The 25,861-nt window shown below is 44.0% G+C and overlaps 1 protein-coding gene across 2 annotated transcripts in view; it reads left to right on the top strand.

Moving 5' to 3' along the window:
- MAPK10 (mitogen-activated protein kinase 10) overlaps positions 1-25,861 on the top strand; it is a 111,878-nt gene that overhangs the window by 27,352 nt on the left and 58,665 nt on the right. For both annotated transcript variants that reach the window (XM_066631610.1, XM_066631609.1), the window contains exons 3-6: positions 13,098-13,227; positions 16,346-16,404; positions 18,327-18,465; positions 19,524-19,689. In XM_066631610.1, the coding sequence (XP_066487707.1) occupies positions 13,098-13,227; positions 16,346-16,404; positions 18,327-18,465; positions 19,524-19,689 (494 nt within the window). The remainder of the gene's footprint in view (positions 1-13,097; positions 13,228-16,345; positions 16,405-18,326; positions 18,466-19,523; positions 19,690-25,861) is intronic.

Here is a 25,861-nt window from a genome sequence, read left to right as displayed (position 1 = left end):
AAACTCAGTTTTTTGAGAGAGAGAAACTGGAAATGCAAACACTGAAGCCAGACTTATTTTTGGGCTCTTTGCAGTCTTTGAATGGTAGAGCAATAAAAGGAAAAGGTTGACATGAAGGATCCTTCTATTTTCTCAAGCCCCCCTCCCAGCTGCTATCAAGGATTTGAGGAAGTGGGCCCATATTTCACATTTATGCCCTTCTGTTTCATAACCTTTTGCCGGGATGCAGAAATATTTGGGACCAGGATGAGGCTCCATGAAATATAGTAGTTGAAAAAAAAAACGCATCTCTTCAGGTATTATTTTCCGCCCTTGCAGCTGCTTCTGACACCGGCTGCTTTGGCTGCAATGGCAAAACTCTTTTATTTACAACCTTTTATTTTTAGTGGCTGTTGCGGCCACCATATCTTCCAAAAGCTGCACCTGCACTTCCACAGCATGGAAATGTTTCACTTTTTTTTTTTTTTTTTGAGCTGCAAGTGGAATTTGCATTTCAAGTTTGATTTTATTGAGTTTTAGTCTCATCTGCGTTCAATGAAACTGTTGATCCACCCTCAGCGAATTTCTCTAATGCTTCTGGAAAAGGTATTTAAACTAGTGGCTATTGCCACACCTTTTTGTCAGGAATTCTATATGTTAATTCTTTCCTTATCCGCCTTTTACAAGGTGACTTTTGTTTGCTCTTGCTGCAGTTTAGGGAACCCCATGTCTGTATGATTGGATAACATTGGAAACTGCTTTGAGAATACATTGTTAGGCTGTGACATGAGATGTATTTTTAAATAAATAACAAAGGATAATCTTTTGGTTGAGTGTGAAAGGCACTGGAATAGACTTGGAATACATAGCAATTATGGCACCTGAACTCAGTGGCATAGCTAATGACCGTGTAGCCCAGTGCCAAGCTGAAAATGATGCCCTGGAAATGATGTCATGCCCAGGCTTTTAAAAAAGTGAAAATGGGGGTAAATTTGCCTCCTCCCCCCAGCAGCTTGCCGCCCACTTACTCTGCTGCCTCCCCCCAAGCTCCCCCCTTATTAACACCTTATGAGTATCATAACACCTAATTGGCTTTTTGAACAATCAGTCTCATTGATCAGTTTTGAGTTCAGAAAACCCAGTTTTCGTTACATAATGCAGTTGTGTTTTTATTTTCTGCTTTTTTTTGGCTATAACTTTTGGTAAAATAGGAATATTTTGACGCAGTTTGTTTCATTGCATTCTGCATTAAATTCCACATTGAATGGTGTACTACATGATGGTATTATTCAAAAATAGGTTTTCATGATTTTGGCCACCAGTGTCAGGTTGTTGCCCCCATAAAGCTTGTTGCCTGGTTGATTTGCTACCCCTTGCACCCCCTCAGTTACGCCACTGCATGAACTGACTATATCATTGTAGGCTGTGCCCCCACAGAAGCTTTCTCCAGTTCTATGTAGCATAAGCAGGCCGCCACACCGCAATAGCATGTTGGCTATGCAGGCTGGGAACTGGCTTTCCAGGTTTTCTGTAATATGAAAGCTATTCATTGTGTGTCCATTTAACAACTTGTCAACTTTCTAGTCAAAAGGATACTGTGATCATGTAATTGACGGGCATCCCAATCCTAACTAATTCCCCAACGCGGCGTCCACTTCTTTTGGGGGGAATTTTGGCATATTGAGGCCTCCTCAGAGTAAGGGAATATTTGTTCCTTTGCTCCAGGGTAAATCCCAGCAGCTGCCATACGTCAACTCGGACCTGTACCAGCTCTGTAGCTTGTGCAAGTCCGCATTGACCTGTAAAGGTGGATCAGGCCTATGAAGGGGGTTTGGATTCAGTGGGAACTGCTTCTACTGAACCTGCTCCCCACCTGGGCACAATCTGCCCTCCTCCCCGTTCCATCCTCTCCCTGCTTCCTTCCCAACCCCTGCATGCTTGGTGTTGCTGGTTCACCAGTGCTAAGAAATACTTGTTTTAACATCAGATAATAAATTTGAATGTATTTAATCATTGATGGCATTCATTCAGTGAAAGAAAGAGCACTAAAGAATCATGATTTTTCTTATAGCACTACTGGCTTTCTCCAAGGGCTACTGAAAGCAGAGATGCCTCTGCAGTAAGGTGTTTACTTACAAAGCAGACAGCTACAGAAGGAAATATTTATAGTCTTCCAAAGGGGAGGGGGGACCCAGGGAGAGAGATAAAGGAGGGCAATGAGAATGACCATAAAAAGATGCCAAATCTTTTCTAGTCATTCAGCTTGAACGTTCATTGAATGTTCGAGAACAGAACAAAGGGGAAGTCTTGGGTTGCAGAAGATTATATAGTAGAGAAATCCTAGCCAGAGGCAAATTTTAAGAGAAAGTATGAAGATGGAAATGGATGCAGTGACAGAATTAGCAGATTTCTATGGTTAGAAATATTGCTGTAATTGTCTCCTTAGCAATTCTGTGGATCAGTTCAGAGAATCCTCCGAAGCAGCTGCATATAGCTCTTTAAAAAGGCACAGAAGATCCTATTCACAGATCTCCTTCATTGGGTCTTGTTTGGTCCTCGCTGAGCTGCAGTAGATAATTACTTGGTTGTCAGTCTTGTTGCATGAAAGATGAACCCTGGCCTTCATTATACTGCAGGTGCAAAATCTTCAGAATTACAGTGTGGTAAAATCTAAGCATGTGCTTGGAATGGCTTAAAACTAAAAGCTTTTGCAAACTAGGACTTGGGAAGTAGCATCTTGGATTCCGACTATTTCAGGGAAGAGGAGATTCAGTGAGTTTGCAAAACTTAGAAGTAAATACTTTCCTACCTTTCAGAGCAGTGTTCTTCGACCCATGGCTCACAATTCCATGGGGGTCAGAACACCTCATATGGGGGCGTCATGGGCTGGGTGGGAAGAGTACCTGTGCTTCCCAAAGGCTATTCTGAGGACCTTCCAGCAAGGAGCCAATCACAGCCCAATCCTATGCTTCCCGGTGTCCGCCGGAGCAGCAGCGCCAAAGTGGCTACCGCTGTATCCAGTGGGTGCAAGGGGGCCACTAGAAGCATCCTCCAGGAAAGAGGAATTTCATCCCCTTCCCCCAAGGAAAGCCCCGGTCCCAGCAATGGATCTTCTCACATATGCACTGGCTGTTTTGCTGGTGCAGACGCAAGAACCTCCATGTCAGGCCTTCTGGCCCAACATAAGAGTTCAGGATCTGGCAGAGCAGGGCTCCACCAGTCACACCCTCTCCTCACCCCCATAGAATTCCTCACCGTCATTTTAGCCTCCTCTGACCCCAGAGGCTGCACCACCGCTCGGTGGTCTCACTTACAGGCGCATCCTCCACCTGTCAGCCCGATACCTGACTGGCACAAGACCAGCGCCAGTGCTCCCTTCTATCCAGGTGCTGTAAATATGGCATGTTTACTGCTACCAGCAATGGCGCTAAGGCTCAGTGCTGGTGCTAGGTAAGTATAGAATTGGGTCCTCAGTAAGGCTATACTGCTTTCACCCAGCTAGAAAGTGACCCCACCTCCAGCAATGGGAAGCTATTGGTTGGTGAAATGCAGACTGGTTAGCAGCACTGAAGCCAGTGTGTCTGCCTGTCTTGTTGTGTCGCCCAAAGACAGAGTGAGACGCAAAGTGAAACAGAATAGGCTAATTTCTGGCTGAAATTAGAAAAGTGATATTTTCTGAGAGCATTAAAAGGCTGAGACCTTTTTCAATCTATATGAACCTCGTTTATCCTCCTTCCATTTTGAATGTATCATTGGGATCTGTCTGTCAAAATTCTGCTGCCGATAACCTCTTACCAAACAGATAGCAGATTCCCTGTGTCATGTCATTTCCCACTATTGGCATGCAGAAGCATGAGACTTCGTGCTCTTTGGACAATCGTGCTCTTTGCACAGGATCAAAAAGCGATGTTCAGGCCTTAGATTCAAACCTCATCAAAGTCTAAGGAGCTGATTAAATTATTCCCCAGGGGAATTAATTCACAGTCAGAACTTATGTCACAATTTGAAGTTAATGGGTTTGTCCGATGATAACATGATACAAGCCTTGGAGGGCTTGTAGCCAGTGAATCAGGAAGATTGCGGTCTTGCGTAAGTTCAGTTGAGGTCAGTGGACTTTGGCTGATGAATTAGGAGCAACTTATCATCCTGGAAGCTCGCGTGTCCTGAAAGCTCACAGGACCAGTTTCAGTTTTTGTTTTTTTCCCCCTGACATTTTATTTTAATTTACAAGTCTTGTTTCATTCACAGACTTCTGTGTACCTAGGGAATACCTTAAGAATCACTGTTTTATGGTTAGGTTACCCTGCTTTGCTTCCAAGTTGATAGGAACTTAAACCTTTGAATTCACTATCAGTGTATATGTTAAGACAAGGTGGAAAGGCAGATAAAGCCTTTCTTGCCCCTTCATGACCAACTGAGCAAGCCAAAATTCCTTCATCCATACCAGTTGTTCCCAACCTTTTGGAGCCCACAGACCACTGAGGCAAAAATTGAAATTGTTATGGATCATATGCAACCCCACCTCCATGCCCTGCACATTAAAAATAAAACTAAATTTGGTAATCTGGGGGGAGCACATAGTGAGACACTGGAAGTGCTATCTACAGCTATGGGTGGTCCTTTCTCCACCCTCTCTGATGGTCTGTGGGGAAGCATCTCCTGAACAAGCACTCCTGAGCATTTCCTGAACAAGCATCTCCTGAACAAAAAAACCACAGAGAAGGCAGAGGACTGCCCACAACCACAGCCAACATTTCTGTGGTCCGTGGGGAAGCACTCACTCGGCAAGGCGCCGGAAGTGATAGAAGAAGATAGAAGTGACAGAAGATAGCAGGAATTGCTTGACCATATTTTTTTCCTGAGACCTTTCGTACCACTTCTCAGGGTCTTGTGCATCACCTGTAGACCATATCCATCCTGAACCAGCTGTTTCTAGGAGTTTGCAGGAATCCATGTACTGACTGAAGTTCAAATAAGTACCTGAATGTCTTAGGTACATCACATACCCATTTTGAAATTACACTGTGATCACCATGAAAGTGTCTACTTTAAAAAGTAGCTGCAATGACTATTATTATTTTTTCCTATTTAACAGAAAACTTCCCCTGAAATATTGGGAAATAATTCTCTATCAACCAATCCTATTTAGGTGCTGTGCTGATGTTGCACAAGGCACTGGTGCAATGTATTTTAAGGGGGTGGGGAGGAAGGGAGACAGTGGACTCCTAACCAGTCTGCTAACCAGGAGTGCCCAATCCTATGCCTAACTACTCAGAAGTAAGTCCCATTATAGTCAATATAAGAGCGGATAGGATTGCAGCTACCAGCAACTGTGACTGCCACAGTGGCCTTGTGACTGAGTGGTGCATGAGTAGTGGCTGACTGGATGACTGAGCACTGTTGCCAACCTTCAGTCTCGAAAGACTCTGGTATTGCGCTCTGAATAGTGGTTCTGGCACAGCGTCTAGTGTGGCTGAAAAGGCTGATTCGGGAGTGACAATCCCTTCCACACTGGGAGCAAGTGCAGTCTGTCCCTGGTCTGTCTCCCTGGCTATGGGCCTTCCTTCTTTGCCTCTTAGCCTCAGACTGTTGGCCAAGTGTCTCTTCAAACTGGGAAAGGCCATGCTGCACAGCCTGCCTCCAAACGGGCCGCTCAGAGGCCTGTTGAGGTGCACTCCTAAGGCCTTCAGATCCCTCTTGCAGATGTCCTTGTATCGCAGCTGTAGTCTACCTGTAGGGCGCTTTCCTTGCACGAGTTCTCCATAGAGGAGATCCTTTGGGATCCGGCCATCAGCCATTCTCACGACATGCCCGAGCCAACGCAGGCGTCTCTGTTTCAGCAGTGCATACATGCGAGGGATTCCAGCACGTTCCAGGACTGTGTTGTTTGGAACTTTGTCCTGCCAGGTGATGCTGAGAATGACTGAGCAATGCTGCACAAATGCCCCTGACACCTGCCCCACCACAGCAGCAAGCACAGCTTGACAAAACCAACTAAGCCATGCTGTCCTGAGAAGGCCCAATTGGGCCACAATCCCAGGCACAACTGCTCAGGAGCAGGACCTGGGAATGCATGGGGCAAGCCAACCACACAATACATGACTGAGGAGACTAGGGAAGGCATCGCCACCAATGCCCACGGCCACCGTGCCCACAGAGCAATGCCCACACATGTCCATCCACCAGACAAACCTGTGCATCGGTTGCATGCTTTAGATCAGCTGTCTGACAACCCCAGGAGGGTGCATACTGAATTGGCACTCTGGCACATTCCATGCTCCAGCAGATGCCAGCGCATTGCACAACCCAACCACCTTCACCACGCATTGCCACCACACATGCCTTCGCTATTTTCTTCCATTAAAACTGATAAGATCTCTCACTTGAGAGTGTGTTTGTATGGAATTTTGCTACTCTGTCTGTGTGTGCTCTAGATCAGGGGTGCCTGGACCACAGCCCTTATGTTTGACACCCCTTCTCTAGAAGATCTACCAATTCTTACAATATTTGTTTTGTAACTTCTCTACTGTCAGAGAGCCAAAATTGACTCTGTGCACATTGTGAAAGAGTGATAGTGTGTGCATTTAGACACTTCATTGGTTGTGGCCTTGGCACGTTGGGTACTTAGCAGCAATCTTTGTTTCCATTGGTTGGTTGGCAACCTTCAGTCTCAAAAGACTCTGGTATAAGCCTACCACACCTGGTATTCCCAGGCGGTCTCCCATCCAAGTACTAACCAGGCCTGACCCTGCTTAGCTTCCAAGATCAGACGAGATTGGGCATGTCATTTCAATAGTTGTTTGATTTTTTGATTTTTTTTTAAAGAGACCAGTCGGAAAGATTTACCTCAGCAAGCGAACCATAATTTATTGGGTCCCAATTTATTTACAGCATTTTCAGCATCCCCAGCTGATAGTGTTCATTTGTAAAGGACATTTTTTTATGGTGCTATTACAGTAAAGCTATAGCTTTTATGATAAAAGCACGACTGACTGATAGCTGTTGTTGTAAGCAAGTGTAGCAACTATATAGGTGTGAGGATAAAACCTTAGTTTAGCAAGAGTATCTTCTGTAAGCTTTCCAGAGATGTGGGGATGCTATTTGAGCTGCAAGTTATGTTTCTATGTGGTTCTTTTCAAGTTTTCCATGTCCCTTTGACTAGGCTTGTAAACACAACTTGCCTAGGCTTCTGCTGTGGACAAAAAATGGCCGTGAAAAAGCAGAGAAGCACCTAATTTGCATGCAAAAAACTCAGCTTCTTTCCTCACTATCTTTAACCTATAGCAGGTAAGGGAAAAGATATCTTCTTTTGAGCTTGGAAGTAAATATCAGCCAGAGATGGCCATACTGGTCTTGATTAGGGGTGCCCAAAACCCGGCCCGAAGGCCACTTGTGGCCCTCAGGAACTCCCAATCCGGTCCACGGGGAATCCCCAGTCTCCAATGAGCCTCTGGCCCTCCAGAGACTTGCTGGAGGCCATGCTGGTCTGACACAACTGCTCTCAGCATGAGGGCCACTGTTTGACCTCTTGCGTGAACAGTGGGACAAGGGATCCTTCCACTGCTTGGTGTTTCATGTCTGTGATGTAGCAGTGGTAGTGAAGGAAAGGCTGGCCTTGCTTTGTGCAAGGCCTTTTATAGGTCTTGAGCTATTGCAAGACCTTCATTCATTCATATAAGTTCCATCGCTGATAGATTCATTTATTTAAATTTATTCAAATGTAAATGTAAATTATTTCCCCCCCCCCCCGACTCCCAACACATGTCAGAGAGATGATGTGGCCCTCCTGCAAAAAAGTTTGGACGCCCCTGGTCTAGATGGTTCAATCAAGAATAAGGCAGCTTCATAAACTTTCTCAAAGTTTGGAAGATTCTCTATTTTTCTACAAGCAATTAATGTATCATAAAGGCTTAATACATGTATATGCATGTATATACATTTTTTTATGAATTACTAAATTCTGTACACTCATTTGCAAGGTAGCTTTTGGTGAATTGGGTTGCATGGATATGCAGTAGTTATGGCATCTTGCCTGGATGCCTTTAAGAGGGGATTGGACAAATTTCTGAAGTTCATTACGGGTTACAAGTCATAGTAGGTATGTGGAAGCTCTTGGTTTTAGAGGCAAGCTGCCTCTGATTGCCCGATGCAGGGGATGGTGTATGCTTGTTGTCTTGTGTGCTCCCTGGGGCATTTGGTGGGCCACTGTGAGATACAGGAAGCTGGACTAGATGGGCCTTTGGCCTAATCCAGTGGGGCTCTTCTTATGTTCTTATGGATCTGTGCAGAATTCAGCTCATGACTTATTACATTGCCTGAATGAAGACTACAGCTATGTATATTGACCAGTTAAACAGCTCTGTCATTTTGCCTGTGAAAATGGGAACTTTAAGAAGAAAGCCAAAAAACAAAGCAGCACAACTTCAGCAGATAATTTGCTTAGTTAAGTTTGAAATGTGACCTATGGGGAGGCAGATATTTTCAAAATGCTCATCGGCTAGTACTGTGACTCAAGAGATTATATTAAGCATTTTTTTAAAAAATAATAATTTTGGGCTGGCTTCCTAGAAGGAATTTTCCCCACTTGCATTAACTTTTGCAATTGTCATACAGTGGGACTCAAGTGAAAATAGTGACTTTTGTAGTGGGATTTCAACGTCGTAAAAGGTATGTGTGTATGCATACAGGTGAACACAATGTAAGCAGAGACCCATGTACATAGATGGTGCTATAATGATGATAATAATCACAGCTCATTCAGTGTTCCACCATTTACCCATCTCCCAAATTCCTTATGCATCTTGCACTCAAATCTCTGCAAGGTAATGTGGTTGCTGCAAAACAGATTTATTTGTTACCTACAGCAATTGCACCTGTGACATATGTACGGCGATTTGCTCTTGCAAATTAAATAAGTATTTGAATGCAATATCAACTCTGGATGTGTAGGGCGGTTAAAAGCTCATATATAAGTAGGAAAAAAATGTTCCAAGATGTCAGTTGCCAGCAGGACTTGCCAGTTTTCATTAGAGGTTCCCACCGGCTTCCTTTTGGCTCTGCTATTTGGTTTCCAATGTTTGTCTTGAGCTGTGTACTCACACAGCAAAGGATCTGCGGGTGTGTGGCAGCAGATCTTCCCCAGAAGCCTGCGGGCAAATAGCAACATGAACCAGCATGGTATAGTAGAGAGGGCCAAAGCAGGCATGATGGCAGCAGTTTGCTGTGTTTAAACACAGAACATCATGATTGTATGGGGAAAGGGAGAGAACTCAGACTTCTAAGAGCACAAAGGATGAGAGGCCTTGGCTCACCTCCATTTAGTCCCTTTCCCAAAATACTTTTCAGCACTCATAGAAAGAATTTGTGGAAAGGTGAGTTGTGGGTGTCAGAGTAGTTCTCACTAACTATAGTCAGTGCAGTTTTCACTAACATCCCTGCCCTACTTGCATTTCCAGGGATTCTGGTGCTTCCGATCATTTCCCCGCTGCTGAAGCTGATGGTAAGGGTGAGACATAAGTGCGGAAAAGGGCTTTTAAAGCCCTCTTGCAAGGCCTCTCACCTTTGGAAGAGAGATTAGCCTTCATCTGGGTCCTCCTCTCTTTACTTGCCTATCTGGGCAGTCTCCTTTAAGGGGTTCCTCTGTCTGTTCTCAGTCACAGACCTGAAAAGGGCTTTTAAAGCCCTTCCCAGGTCTCACACAGATGCACTTCCCTCCTCCCATCTCTAGGGGACCTGGATCCATATTGCCAAAGCAATGGGGATACTGATTATGCGCTTTTGTGCAGCTGGGGGTGTCCCTGGACAGTTCCCACTGCTGTCTGCTCTCCCAGCTGGAAAACAGTGGGCAAGTGCCTTGAACTGGGTGATCTAGGCCAGAGTGAGCAATCCCAGAGAATGCCATTTTTACTATTAGAAATCAGACAGCCTCAGATGATATGATTGGGACAGTTTCATGTCCAAACCCACAGAACTGCAGCTTTATCTTCCATTTCAGACTGGGGCTCAGATTGGCATTCCGGTCAAGGGTGGCAAAATGGTCATACAGGTCATTAAGCAAATGGTCAGGACCATGGATAGCTCACTGCGAGGCTGGATCCACCATCTGGCCAGATTCACTGTCAGCTTTACATGTTTGTAAACTGGCAGCTTTACATGTTGCTCCAGGCAGGAATTTGCGTGATGCCATAATGTTTCACCACATCACCGAATTCTTCTACAAAGAAAACCAGGTGCCATTGTCATGGAAAGATTAGGGTAGAACCTTTCTCCTTGAGACATGATCATTTTCTAGGTCCAGAGATTCTTTCTCTAGCATGGAGGAGCTTTCAGTCATACAAACTCACACCTATGGTATGAAATGGGGCAACCCAGGCGCGGGTGACTTCAGTGAGACTACCATTTCAGTGAGAACTAGGCTGGTGAAAAAGGAAATGTAAAGGTTCTTTTTTTTTCTCTGGAATGAAGATACACTTTGAACAGGAGGGGTACCATATATAATAGAACCCAGTGGGATGGTTCAGGAAGGGATCTGGGGAGACAGTGAACAACCTCCCCTTATCATAGTCTGGGACCTCCCTGCCTGGAATCAACATGATACATAGTTCGTAGTATTGTTACTAAGGCTTTGAACACCACACAGACATAACATTTTCACCAAAATGTGCCTCTTTCAGCAAACAGAGCTATGATTTCTTTTTTAAAGGTGACTTTTTTTTCCTTGTCTTTTTTTCCCTGGTACAAATTAATTATTAAACATGGCTGGCATGCTCTTTTCATCAGATGGGATCTTCAATGAAATGAAAATAGCATTATTCAATTAAGCCCAGCCGTGCTTCTGCAGAGTAGGTAAAAGCCTCTATTATTATTGCATTATATTGTTTTGCACAAACCAAAGACATGAAGCGATTGTGCCATGTAGCAGGCAGAGAGTGTACAGCTTACACTAAGTACTAGGTTATGTACACTTCCAGAGACCATGTGCAAAAGCAGATAAGCCCTCCAGTGAGGCTGAAGCTGGGGGCATAGAAATTATAAGTAAATGGATTTGGAGGAAGTAAGGAACTTCAAGGAGAAAGCATCTGAACTGTTGTTATGAAGAGAGTTCTTCTAGACTCTGTTTATTTCCCTTTTTAAACCAATATGCAGTTCCCAAAATAGCATAAAACAAAGTTAAAACTGTAAGGTATATTATCAAATCAGTTCTAAGGCAGCTTTAGTGGATTCCCATCCATTTTAAGGCATAATTGAAAGCCTCAATAAAGCCAAAATGAATTAGGAACTGGGTACCTCAGGGATCTCCCACAAGGTGAGATCTATCTTGGAAGTTCTCTTCTGGATCCCTTCATTGTCAGAGGAGACATGTGCGATGACTGGAGAGAAGGCCTTTTGTTTTGTTCTGCCATAGCACCTTGGCTTTGGAATGCTCTTTCCAGGGAGATCTTCTTGGTACCAAGTTTACTTCCAAAAGCATACTGATTGCTTGGGGAAAACTGATGCAGTCTGAAACATTAGCTGTTTGCAAGCTGTGCTTGCCTGCTGTCCTGATCTCAGGGTGTAAATATGCAGACATTGTAGAAATGCCGCCAGTGGCCAACTGCTCCTAAGGGAGGTGCCCTGTAAAAAGCTTCTTAGGGAACTTTCTCAGAGCTTGGGGTGGTGGGGAGTTTAATGTTATTCTGCAGCAAGTGGTATTTGTTTAGATTGGAAAAATGTGGTACAGTATGAGATGACAATGTGCAAAAGTGTTTCCCACTGTTTCTCGGCTGCATCTAGGCCTGACTATCATCTGTGGGTATGAGAAAGTACTCAAGTGCCTGGATATACATTAGACATGTTCAACATGGAGGTGTATACCATGAGGTGCATCAACAGAATACCTTACGTTACATGTAGAGGTGTTCTCAAACATTTTTATTTTTTCACAGATTTCCCCCCCCCCCCAAAAGGAGGAAAAGTGCAGAAAGCTGTATTATGTGTTTTTATTCCAAGGCTGATTTTTTTAAAATCAATTATAGGTTATAATCACATTAAAAGTGTACTAGATGGGTGATATAAGTGGTATTTTGTCAGGAGATGAAGCCGTAGTCATTACCCATGCGCACACACCCCCGTCCATTAATTTTTTTTTCAGATTTCACAGTTTATTTTTTAATAGATTTTGGGTTTGTTTTCTTTAAGTTTACAGGTATAACCTAATTATCGAAGGGTTTTCCGCATGTGGTTTTATCTCAACGCATTGAGAAGGGCCCTTTAAATGAAAAGAAAAATGTCCCTTTACTCACCCTCGCTTACCACTGTAATGCAGGAGAGCGACAGCAAGCAGGTAATCAATCAATCAAAAACTCTCTCCAGGGGCTTAAAGCAGCTAAGTTTCAGTTTACTCAGAGGCAATCAACCGCGTCCTTCCTCCTGGAACTCCTGCGAAAGAATGCAAAGTGATTATCAGCTCTGCTTTGCATTCTCTTTGCAATCTTTCGTGGCTCCAGAGGGAAGGGAGGGGTCGCTTGCATTGAAGTGAACTGACATTTAGCTGTTCTAAGCCCCTGGAGAGACTTTGATCGATTGCCTGCCTGCTGTCACTCTCTGGCATTACAATAGTAAGCTAGGCTATTTTTAAACAACTGAGCAAAGGGACATTTTTAAAAATTGATTTCATTTAACACAACTTTCAGCATTTGTGAGGGTTCTGGGAATGGAACCCCTGCGAATGCCAAGACACAACCTGTATTTACAAAAACGAGAAGTGCAGAAAGCAGTGTTATGTGTTTTTATTTTATTATCACCAAAAAAATCACACCTCTAGCTACATGACATTATGATGGCTTTCCACAAAGATATATTTATGGTGGCCTACTCACGGTGGCTTCTACATGGAACAAACCAACTTGTGCCTGAGTACTCAAGCTTATCCAGTGTGACTATTTAATTCAGCCATTGACTTCAGCTTGAGGACAAAGCCGTTTGAGTATGTCTCCGACAAGCCTCTTTCCTTTCAGCATCATTAAAAGAAATACGAGGAAATTGGAGACGTTCAAGGAATTTCACGCTAGCAATGACATACTAACAGTGACATATGACCACGTGTGAAAGTTCCATTGTTTGTCCTTTTCATTTTCCAGTGCTGCGTATGATGCTGTTCTTGACAGAAATGTGGCCATCAAAAAGCTCAGCAGGCCGTTTCAAAATCAAACACACGCGAAGCGAGCGTACAGGGAGCTAGTCCTCATGAAGTGTGTGAATCACAAAAATGTAAGTTTCTTTTTGGTGGTGGGATTGAAAAACATGAACATTTGACTTTGGAGAGAGAGATTTTGTGTGTGTGTGTGTGTGTGTGTGAGTGAGAGAGAGAGAGAGAGAGAGAGAGAGAGAGAGAGAAATTATGATATTTTTTGATCAAATATTTGCTTTGTGGCCTGTTATTTTAAAGGCAAATCCCTCCCTCGCTCCATGTGCCTGCAAATGGAAGTAGAGCCCTCTACTAATACTCGTGAAGAGGTTGCATGGGTTTGAGATGTACGGATGTGATCAAAGCTACATTATTTCAGTCCCCAAAGTAGATGTTAGGGAAAGGGCACAAGCGTAGCTGCATTCTCTTATTTGCTGACTAGAATAAAGCAAGATACAATTGAGTCCTGGATCAGCATATTTGATTATGCTATCACTATGGAGACCTTTTCCTATTTAAATCCCATGAAAGTCCTGTAGGGAAGAGTGGAAAAGCAATTCAGTCTTCCTTCTCTCATGCAACAATAGATCAATTGTGCTCTGCTTATCCAGTTCAGGGCTACATAACTGGTGTATGCTAATACTGGATAACGGTGATGCTTATATGAATAGGATCAGGATTATGTTCAAGGTCAGGACTTGCTCGGATAGAGTAAAACAGCTGAGAAGTGAACGCTGCTTTCATTTTCAAGCAGAAATCTTTGATCATGGCCTTATGGAATCCTTCGCCATACAGTGAAGAGCACAGTTTTTTTGCCAGCACAGATCAAACCTTATCTCTTGTTCCAGAGCCCATTTCTATCCATGCTTTCTGGAAAGATTGATTCATACAGTCATTTTCAGTGTTCTGTTGAACAAGCAGTTTAAATAATTACTGTCTCTGGACCCAATCCTGTCCAAATTTTTGGTACTGATGCAGCCATACCAATAGGGCATGTGCCACTTCCTGTGGTGGGGAGGCAGTCACAGAGGCCTCTTCAAGGTAATGGAACATTTGATCCCTTACCTTGAGGCTCCACTGTGGCTGCAACGGTGTTGGAAAGTTAGATAGAATTGGGCCTTTAGTTTGTGGTAGAGTTTGAAGAGGAAAAGTGTTCCATATTTGTGAAAGTGACTAATAGTGCTATCCCAAAATGTCAAATTCTGAATGTGAACTTTGTTTCCCCTGAGATTTGAAATCTCCTTTAGACTTTAGAGTCCTTTAGGCTTCTTGACATATCTTGAGTGCTTTTGTTTTGGCCACAGATATGAAATGTCATAACTCCCAGAGTGAGGGGCTTTCTGTGTAGGCCTCTGGTGTCCACGGGGAAGGACTCAGTATCAGCAAAAGAAATGAAAAAGGTTATTAGCTGGTCATAAACCATTTCATTTGCAAACAAAAACAATGGAACCACATGCTGTATTAATTCCAAGGTCCTCCAGGCCTCAGGACTGCACAGTCCAGCCAACCAACTGCCAGTTAGTTACTGGTCAGCTTTACTTCGGGGCTGCAACTTTGAGGGGTGAGGTGCAGCAAACACTTGGGAGAAGGAGGGTCAGGTTCTTCAGCCTTAACCTTATCATAAGTACTTCATCCTTATGACATGTTCTTCAACCTTATAAGTACTAAAAGAAGAAAGCAACACTAGCAGTAGATTCAGATTCAGACACCTTTATTAGGCATTACTGAGCATACAAAAACAAAAAAAAAAAAACATACAGAAGTGCACAAGCATAACATAGCAAACTACAAATAACACCTATAACCAAACACTTCAGAGAGTAGGGGCACGCTTCAGATTAGTCACCATGATTTGTGAGATAAATTTAGCTATCTGAGAGACAATGTCAAAATCAGTGGAGGTTAATAAAAATTGCAATCTAGCAAAATCCTCAGCAAGGTGTTAAAGTGAAATTGAAGGGCCAGATATTTCCTTCTGGCCTCATTGTGAAGCGGACAATGAAGAAGAAGGTGGTCTAACGTTTCTACAGCCCGCTGAGGACAGGGACAAATTCTTTCCTGGAAAGGAATGCCATTAAATCTACCCCAAAGAACAGAAGATGGAATACAATGGGCCATATAGAAAAGGCCCTTCTAATCTTTGGGCATTCCAAAATATAGAGATAATTGGGAATTTCGCCTACTTTAACTGGTAAGTGATAAAATAAAGGTGAACAAGTTTTATTGGCTGCAGATAAAATATTGGAGGTGTGAATATCCAGAAGTCTCCCTTTAATGAGCCTAAAAGCCTCGGCTTGGGGCAAATGACCAAGTAAGTCAGGCTGAACTCCCAAATGTTTTATTTTTGCACTCCAAAGTTTATCAGAGAAGTAAGGGTCAACAAGGAGGTGATATAAAAGAGTGTTAGGGTCAGAATTATAGAATATTTTGAGCCAAAATTTAATCGCTCTAATCCACGCCAGTGTTTCAAGTTGGATTTGGCCTGATTCAAGACAGAGCACCGCATAAGACACACACTGGGGCAAACCCAGTGTGCTTCTTAAGAAAGTTGATTGAATCTGCTCTAAACACTAGCAGTATTAGTAGCAGCTGTTAGCTGCAATTTAGTCCACATCTATCCAATGCTGGTAGCAGTATTAGAAACACTACTACTAGTAGTAGTACTGCTAGTAGTAGTTCTGCTACTAGTACCAGTAGTAGTAGTAGCAGCAGCAGCAGCAGCAGCAACAGATTGTAAGAACCCCCCCCTTTTGTTTAATAGGCAGGGCTTACACCCCCCACCCCCCGCCAGCTTTCCTGCCCCTCCTCCCTTACTCATCTTTCCCTTGGAAGCATCATTAACATATAACTGATGTCCTGTTGTTTTGCAATTTCGGCATGTTTATTTCCAGTGAGGCCGAAAATTCAATCAGAGAACTTTCCGTTTACAGGGAAAATTGCGCAGCCTTTGTTGAATCAAATGATCCACTTGCAGGCAAACATGGCCTTGGGAGGGGGGGGATTTTTCCTTGCAGCGTATAGCTCTGAAATCTGATTGTGTTTTTTTCACTCTGGTAGCAGGATAGGTTAGTAGTGTAAACCACACGGTTAGAAACACTGACTGTTATTTGAGTACAGCAATCTGTCATAATGCAATCAACTGCTAATGTTTTATCATTGTCTCTACTCTCTTTCCCACCCTCCCTTCTTTCTGCTTTCCAGATTATCAGTTTATTAAATGTCTTCACCCCACAAAAATCTCTGGAGGAGTTCCAGGATGTGTAAGTGATGTTGACAAGGGATTTTTGCTGGGAGGAGTGGGGAGGCAGTAAAGGAAGAAATGAGAAAGAAGAGACCATTGTACACCTTAGTGACAATTAAGATCCAGGAATAATGCAATGGATGTTCTACTCCTTCTTTGAACACTGTCTTGCGTAGAAGCTCAAAATAGTCTGAGTTTTTGGAATCTATTCATCCACTGCCCCTTGGGTATTTCAGAACGCACTTTTCACCTCTGTGTATAAACACAGAAATGCAGAATGTGTGCCAAGCATTCTAATGGAGGAACTTGAGGACAGTGGGAGCGAGGTGGGAGGGGTGTAGGACGTGCGCACATGTAAATAAATCTGAATGGCTGTAGGGAGCTGTGGTTCATTCCTTTGTGTTGGTGGCTCGCTCAGGATGTGACTGTTTCTTCAGAACTCCCTGAGGTGGGCCTTTGCAATGTGGGTACTTCGCTCTGAAAAAAGTCTCCTTGTTTAAAGGAGTGTGAAACATCCTTTACCTCTTTCATATTTATTTTATGATAACCTATGACTCTATAAAATGCTCTGCCTGGGGACAGAGAATTACTTGTATCTCTCTTGAGCGTGGTATGTTGTGGCTTGGCGCATAGTGAGAACGTGACCTGAATCAAGTTGGAGGGCATCCACAAATCTGTTTGTCCAACTCCACTGGCCCTGCTTTTAACTCTCAGCTCTTGACTTGTAATGTAAGGGCACAACAACAAACCATTCTCCTCATGGGTATTTTCCTCTGCATTTTTTAAACTGTTCCATGTGTCTTCCGAAAAATTTCACAGATGCCTCCAAGATCATTTAGGTCAGGGGTGCTCAATAGGTGGATCGCGATCTACTGGTAGATCGCGAGGCAAAATGAGTAGATCGCGGAGTGCTGACCCCCCCCTTCAGGTGCCTCTGGGAGGAAACACCGGGAGTAAGGCCCATTGTACTCAATGGGGCTTACTCCCAGGTAAGTGTGGCTAGGATTGCAGCCTCACAGCCTAATCCTAGGCATGTCTACTCAGGAGTAAGTCCTGTTATACTAAGTGGGGCTCAAGGTACACCAACATACATTGTACACATAAATGTTATGATGGCGCGAACACTGTAAAAAAAACTCTGGTAGATCTCCGGGCCTTGCTGGGTTTCAAAGTAGCTCTCGAGCCAAAAAAGTGTGAGCACCCCTGGTTTAGGTAATGGCAAACAAGCTTCTTTGAGTGACATCTTGCCAAGCATCAGCAGCCATGCTGGACACCCTCAGAAGTCTCTGCCCTGGACTCCCCTTGGCATGTTGGCCCTTGCACCCCCCCCCCCCAACACTTAGCAGGTTAAAAGTGGTGGCAGTTCCTTCTGCCCTCCCCACCAGCCAAACCAAATGTACAATAGGGTTCCCATGTCCTCCCTTTGAGAGACTCTCCCATTTGAAAATGGGATGGTGTGCACTGTGGTGGTGTGCATCTTGCCTGATTCACAGCTCTGCTGCCACTGGTACTGGAAAGTTTACAATCAGCCTGATTGGCCATCAGGCAATGCCCTACCCAGTCGATTCCTGATACCGGCTCTCACAAATTCTCTCCCATCATGCTTTGGGATACAGTCACAACATCCGCGTGTGACCCTGGCTTGTGTCTGTATTCTTTGTAGCCTGAACCAGGGCTGCAGGCAAGGAGTGCTGGTGAAATAGAAGCTGCCTGTGTTAGATATGAATATGCCAGTCTCCCAGGACTGTTACTCCCCCCACCCTCCTCACTCTATTTGCATTCTGTGGATTTTGTGGTTACCTTTTATACCATCAAATTCTTATGATTCAATCTAATTCTTATCAGGGAGAAATCATTCTGATTACAAGCCAAATGCATCAGGAATGCCATTAGTATTGCTATGCGTGAGTAGTAATTCTGTGACTTAATTCTCCTGTCTAGTTATTTAGTAATGGAACTGATGGATGCCAACTTGTGCCAGGTGATTCAGATGGAGCTAGACCATGAGCGAATGTCTTACCTGCTCTACCAAATGCTTTGCGGCATCAAGCACCTTCACTCTGCAGGAATCATTCACAGGGTAAGCCAGGCCTTCTGGTGAGTAGACATGCTGTTCTATAGGGCTCAAGTATTAGAAGCAAAGAAAATGCTGAAAAATTTCCTGTGCATCCTCTATTTTGGGGGGCATGTCTAGCCAGTAGCTTCATTCTCGCTTCTTGGTCCCTTCTACCCTTGGCCAGAACCTTTTGGGCTGTTGTTCCAGGAAAAACACCATCTCTCAACGGTGTCACAATGGGTGTACAAGTTGGTGTGGGCTGCACCAAGTGTCACCCTCGGGGGGGGGCACCACACTGCTCAAGCCTCCATTCAGTAATCTTGGGCCCTCTCCAGGCCCAGCTGCCTTGCGCTCTTGTTGACAATTGTGAGTCCTCTGCTCACCACTGAGAATGTGACGCAGTTGGGTCTAGGGTGAAGATCGTGGAATGGAGGCAGTCTAGAGATGGGTGTGTTGCATTAAAAGCAATGTGATGGCCCAGAAGGTTGGGGAAGATGTGATTACATCATCCCTGAACTTCTGGAATGCCAAGCTCCTGCAAGTAAGTGCTGCATTGGGTGATGCCCACATGGTTTCGATAAAGCAAATGTACAGCTGCATTGAACTCCTTGCCACAGGATGTGGTGCTGGCGTCTAGCCTAGATGCCTTTAAAAGGGGATTGGACAAGTTTCTACAGGAAAAATCCATTATGGGGTACAAGCCATGATGTATTTGCGCAACCTCCTGATTTTAGAAATGGGTTATGTCAGAATGCCAGATGCAAGGGAGGGCACCAGGATGAGGTATCTTGTTATCTGGTGTGCTCCCTGGGGCATTTGGTGGGTCACTGTGAGATACAGGAAGCTGGACTAGATGGGCCTATGGCCTGATCCAGTGGGGCTGTTCTTATGTTCTTAAACTACAATTCCCAGGAGGCCTTGCAGGTCTCTTGTTGTCTGGTGTGCTCCCTGGGGCATTTGGTGGGCCGCTGTGAGATACAGGAAGCTGGACTAGATGGGCCTATGGCCTGATCCAGTGGGGCTGTTCTTATGTTCTTATGTTCTAGGCAGGACTCACACTTTTTTTTTTCTGCTTCATTCAGGATTTAAAACCAAGTAATATTGTGGTAAAATCTGACTGCACGTTGAAGATTCTGGACTTTGGACTGGCCAGGACCGCAGGCACTAGTTTCATGATGACTCCCTATGTGGTGACACGTTATTACAGAGCACCGGAAGTCATCTTGGGAATGGGCTACAAGGAGAATGGTAGGACATGCACATATATTGAGCATATGGAGTGGAGTAAAGCTAGGGTTGCCAACTAACCCAAAAAATAACAAAAGCTTGCCACAACTCATTTGTGGCTGAAGCTTTTCATCAGCATGAAGATAAAGATTATCACCTGCTATAGTGGCAGACTGAAAAGCTGACATCTCTAGGTAGAATATCCCGTAGAGGGGAATTAGCATGTATGTATGAATATGGATCTTGAATGTAAAAGTCAAAATAATTTGGCATGTGAGATGCTGTAACCAGCCTGAGGGAATTGAAAAAAAAAAATTGTAGTACTATATGCAATTATCTGCCTGGTTAAGTACCCCAAGTAATGCAAGCAAACATCACATGTGGTGCAAATATGATGATACAGTTAAGAAACAATATGGAAACTACCCAAATGGATGTGATGCTCTGTGTATCTTAGGAGAGGAAGGTGGCCAAGGGGAAACTCTGACAGAATCTCTGTTGTGGGTAAGTCACATGGGAACAAAGAGGTTAAATGCCCTATGTCTCTTTCACAGCTCTGGAAATCAGTGCTGGAGCTTGAAGACAATGTTAGCTGGCCTCCTAGCCCTTTCTCAGTTAAATATATGCTCTCTATTAGTGTTTTCTTACCCACCAAAATTGTACTTCCTTTAAACTCAAAGGAGCTTGAATGTGTATGAAATCTAGCAGTAGGCAGGGGCTACCTATTCCAATTCAGAATGGAGTAGTTTCAAACTGAGTCCACTTGAAAGGTGTCTGCTGTATGCCATAAATTCATATGATTTAAAATCTGTCCAGTCGCAAATTGGTGAGAACTGTGGATACAGTTCTACCAATAGAAATGGGGCAAGGACCAGAAGCTTACTGGTCACCCTTTGCCATGAGTCTTCTTCCCTCCCCCACTTTCCCCAAACATTTTGGAGATGTTGGGAGTGAGGGCTTGTAGGAACTGTTGGACCCAGAGATGTAACTGGGGTGGAACCTGAGGAGCACCGGCTCTGGGCGCTATGCCAAGAGGGGTCGCATGGCTGTCCCCAGGCTCCACCCTAGTTATGGAGAAGGTGTTGGCAGGTTCACACTCCCTGTTCCTTCTCCTATGGAGGCACCCCTTGAGGAGAAGGAACAGAAAGTGCAAAGCCACTGCAGTGAGTGTCTCTCTTCCGGGGAGAAGCTGGAAGTGATGTCACATAATAAGATGTCATGTGATATGAAAATATCATTGCTCCAGGTGCCAGGGCAGTGTGTTACTCCTCTGGTTGGACCGCAAGTTGCGGCCTAGAGATGGTTATGCCCATCAATGCCAGGTGTGTCAGAAAGCATGCAGAATTACAGCATGTCTGGACTCTGTTGCCTACACTTACTGCAGAGTTCAGACATCAACCTGCAATGTAGTTATCAGTTCCCCTAAAAATGTAGGTGGCAGGGATCAAATGGATCAATTAAGGGTTGGTCCAGATGTCCAGGGAAGTCTGGACTGAATAATAAATTAATCTGGGCTTGGGCAAGACGACTCAATAAACTGGTTTTCAAGAGCCTTCAGAACCAGGTCTACTTTGAACATTTTAACTAATTTCAGATAATGAGGTGACTGTTGGCCTAATCCTATTTATGGTTGGTCTACATAATGCATGGATGCTGATGTGGCCTCCACTGCATTCTGTGGGCCAGCTGGGGACCAGGCCAGTTGGGAGGGGTAGGTAAAGAAAATGTTTACTTACCACTTCCGCAATACCTAATCAGACCCATGCCAGCTCTTTGGTTGGCACAGATCTGAACTGCAGCAGGGAGTGTTCAAGGTTCAGCATGCAAACTCCAGACCCCGCAGATGCCACAGCTGCTGAGATCTGCCTTGTTCTGCCCCTGATCTGCTTCCAGCCTGGCCAATCTCTGCTCCAATCCACTCCTGGCACCAACTTACCAGCCCACTGCTGCCTGCACAGGGCTTACTGAATGCTGAACTGTCATCATTGAGCTGCAGACCATCGGAGGCCATGCTGCAGCACTGGAGCCTGCACAATACAATGGCAGACTATGAGATCCACAAGCATATTGTGCAGATCTTCCTGCATCCATAGAATATGACTCTTAAAATGTACCACAATTTACCCATTGCCTATGGCATTATCACAATGGATGTGTAAATATGAAAGTATTTATGTTCTAGCACCAACCAATGAACTGTATCTATCGGAAATCCAATATTTAACTCAAAAGGATAGGCCTACAACAAAATCAAAACACTCAGTTTTACTTAGCTGAGGAAGACTCCCACAGATTACTTACCAACAGAAAAGGGGGGAGGCAATTTCGGTCAAGGGATGTCCAACCTCGCAGAATGAACACCTGTATTAAACATTGCTGAGCTGCAGTTTGGCTATACCTGCTCCAGAGTCAGGCCTCTGGCTTTCTTGTGAAGACACATTCCGGGAAACCTAGATGCTAAATTTCAAGGTCTGCTGCCCCAAATGTCCTGCGAGCACTACAACTCTCTGTTATTTTTCTATCATTGTAAATGTCATAGTTTCCCGCAAAGAATCCTGGGACATGCAGTTTGGAAAGGTGCTAAGAATACTCTTAATTATGTCTCCCCCTGCCTATCTCAAAGAAATTTCTGACACTCAGCTCAGGTTGGTTTCTGATCTCAGATGACAGTGTTGCACAATCCTAGTCCCTTCATGCCCGAGAAGGCTCTGGAGTACGAATACACACAATTCTAGACATTCTCAGATCACAGGACTTTTCATTCAAACCCTAGATCCCTTTATACCCTGAGCTTTTTCTGCAATTCATGTGCCTTCTTCTTGTGCCGAACATGAAATGCAATAGTAAATGCATTTGAACCTTGGGTCCCAGGGTGAGGATGCTGCTGGGAAGTTTAACCAGTGGCGTAACGGAGATTTAATGCCCAAGGATGCTGTTTTTACACTGAAATGTCTCTTACCTGCAAGAAGGAGAAAGGGGAGGGATTATTTTCTTTGTCTTAAATAATGTTATCATGTGAAGGGTTCTCTTTATTTGCATGCTAAAAAACAATAATGGTACAATATTAAGTCAGAACTACAGATATTTTCAGTGTTAAGTGAATAGGAATGTAAAGAAAAAAGCAAATAATTTAGTAAAGAGAAGTCCATTATGTTGCTATTTCTGTCACTCAAATCATCTTTTCATTTTTTAAGATGAAGACACCTTTTTAGTGCTAAATGTAATGGCAAAATAGTGGATTCTCAGAACCCTTCCATTTTAATTTGTAGAATCCAATTAGCGTGCTGCAGCTCTTTAACTAACATCTGACTGCAATCTGTGAGCTGGCAATTAGATAGCTATTTTAGTCGGATTTCTTTGTTATTTAAATTTGGTAATAATATGGGCACACTTAAGCACACCTTCCGTCTCTCAATTTAAAAGCAACGGCTGGTGATTCAAGCAGTCATTATCAGCTCAGGTGAAAATTGTCCTATTCAATACAATAGGATGTATTGTATGTAATAATTAAAGGGCAATGCTTTTAAAATCCTCTTCACCAGAAATGTTTTTGTAGCACCTACCAGTGAAACTAGTGGTGATTTCAGGTGTTGCACTTGATCCAGAATGCCATGTGTGCTCTGATGTGCTTAAAAAGTCACTGCTCACAAGCAGACTTCCATGGATGGCGTTGTTCCATGTGCACATCTGAGCCTTTGCACTAAATAGGTAATCCTTTGCGGACAGTGGAAGTTATACACCTAGGAGAGGTACCTGAGAGAATCACTTAATCAGAGCTATGACGTTGATAACCTGAGCATATGCAAATGCTAGAATCAGAATCAATTATCATGCGATAAGCAATCAGATGTTGTAGCTTGTTAACAAGTCTACCACCTATCTATCAACAGGAGCCAAGATAGGAAGAGATAAGCAAATGTGTTTTGGCCATTGCCTAATATGATTTGGCCATAATGCACATTCATATGCATTCATGTAAATGTAAATGAATTCATGTAAATGTAATATGTGCAAAAAAAGAGAGAGAATTTTTCAATTTCTCCCATGTCACATGAAAAATTTGGTATCTGTTATTGGGTATGTGTTCAGTTAATCTCTCTCTCTCTCTACCGCTGCATCCTGCCTGATTAAGACCAGTTCTATGCTTTCATTTTCTCTTGCCAACCCAAGTTATGGAGATGATATATTTTACCACCATTTTGCTGCACCATGTTTCCAAGAACTCCAGATCGCCCTTTTTAAAGATGTGAATTATTCCAATATGTCAGGCATGCTTCTGCTGTCCTGTGCATCCAATTCCATTCCCTTCCTTTCCCCAGATGAAACATTTCCCCTTTGTTTTGTTTAACCAAAAGAAACCATTTGGTTGGTCTTTGTTTTTGTTTCTATCAGGAGGAGAAAAGAGGGAAAGGAAAAGAGAGGTTTGAGAGACCAAATCATTATCATGAAGTGAACACTCAGAGGCCTGATCTATATGTCTTTGGAGGAATGCAGCTGCCTCTTCCCCATTGCTGACATTTCTAGATTGCAATCCAGGGAAAATGCAGGTACCATGAAATTGCCCAGGTGATGTGGCAGGTACAACTTTTCTGTCCTCTCCACTCTGATCTACCAGACCACTTTTCTGCCTGCTGTGCCATTCACATGGAATTCTGCCCGTTACAGAAGGTCAGAGATGACAGGACTGGGTGCAGAATGGAGAGGAGAATCTATGACTGCCTCAGCTGCCCCTGGGAAAATTTAATGGTACAAGGCAGCTCTTCAGGTCTGAACCTTGCAAACTTGGTTATTCAGTAATGGAATACATAGGGTGAATGGGTGATGTGCAAGACTATCCTTCCTCCTTCTCCCATCACCAAGCTAACAGGCAGTGAGGTCTGATCATTTCCACACAAGACGAGCTCCACAAGGCTTCAACTTAGTTGGAAAAGTAATAACACGTGGAGCTTGTAGTTGTGTGGCAGACTTTCTCATTACCTATTACCCTTTCCCATCCCAAGAGATTTTCTTTCCCCCATTGGGAAGGGTGGAGAGAAAATGACAAGTAGGGCTGGGGAACAGTTGTGGCAACATTTGATTCAAAATTCAGGCAGGCTTTTCAAACTGAGAAGGTTTCTATTTCAGATTCGCCCCATGCAAAGCCCATACCATGATTACTGAGGATTTCTGGGGACACAGATACATAGGATCTGATTAGTTCTAGGTGCCACTTTATGGTGGTAGTTCCCATGACAACACTGTATTCTACCCATTGCTGCCAAGAAGCAGCAGCTATAACCAAGGGTGACATAACCTTGGATGCAGCCTGAGACAAAGGTGGCTGTCACTGCCTTTGCCACAGCAAATAGGGAGGGGTCCCTTACCTTACTCCTTACACAGTTTTCCAAAAATCAGAAGTGTGACACTTCTGGTTTTATTTAAAAGAAGCACACAAATAAAGGAACTGTAAATAAAACTGTATTAAAACTGTAAATAAAACTGTAAATAAAACAGGCAAGTCCAGATTTGCAAAAACAGAGCAGAGGTGGCTGATCTGCTTCCTGCTGTAAGGGAGGGGACAGACTCAGGGTGAAGGGTGCCCCCAAAATCCATCTTTCCTCCCTACCACCTGCCCAGATGCAAGCTGCATCAGGGGTGTACAAATATCCTAGTGCTTGACTCAAAACGTACTTGAGCTCCTAAGTGAGAGCTTGCAAAAACATGCGCCTTTGAGAGTGATTGTTTTGGATGCTTGCAAAGACCTGAAAGTGCTTGCCAAATCTGGACGTGATTGTGACGGATGGTGCAAATCATTCACAAAGGTTCAAATATTAAGTGCCAGCTGCTGCGGGCTCTGCCACCATCCAGTTCTGTTTTTCACAAAGCAAAGTGGATTGTTTTTTGAGGAATGGGGAAGGCAGCGGCTGGCACTTCTCAGTCACCTGCCTCACCCTTTCCTGGTGGGGTTAGGGGTCCCAGTCCCAGAATGGAAAGTGAATACTGTTTCTGCCCAGGAGAAGGGCCTCTGAGTTTCCCACCAGGGATTCTGGGGCTGGCATCTCATTCCTTATCAGGAAAAGATGCCCTGAGAGTACCCAACGCCTCTGCCTTCCTCACCCCAATGTTCCCCCACACCACTTTGTTTGGGGGAAGGGGAGTGTGGCAGCGGCGGTGGGAGCTTCTATTGGAGCTTTTGCAACCAATTGAAATATTT

Source organism: Tiliqua scincoides, chromosome 6, assembly GCF_035046505.1.
Source record: "Tiliqua scincoides isolate rTilSci1 chromosome 6, rTilSci1.hap2, whole genome shotgun sequence".
In the NCBI taxonomy this organism is placed as follows: domain Eukaryota; kingdom Metazoa; phylum Chordata; class Lepidosauria; order Squamata; family Scincidae; genus Tiliqua; species Tiliqua scincoides.
Note: the sequence above shows the minus strand (reverse complement) of the source record. Positions and strands in the feature narration are given on the sequence as shown.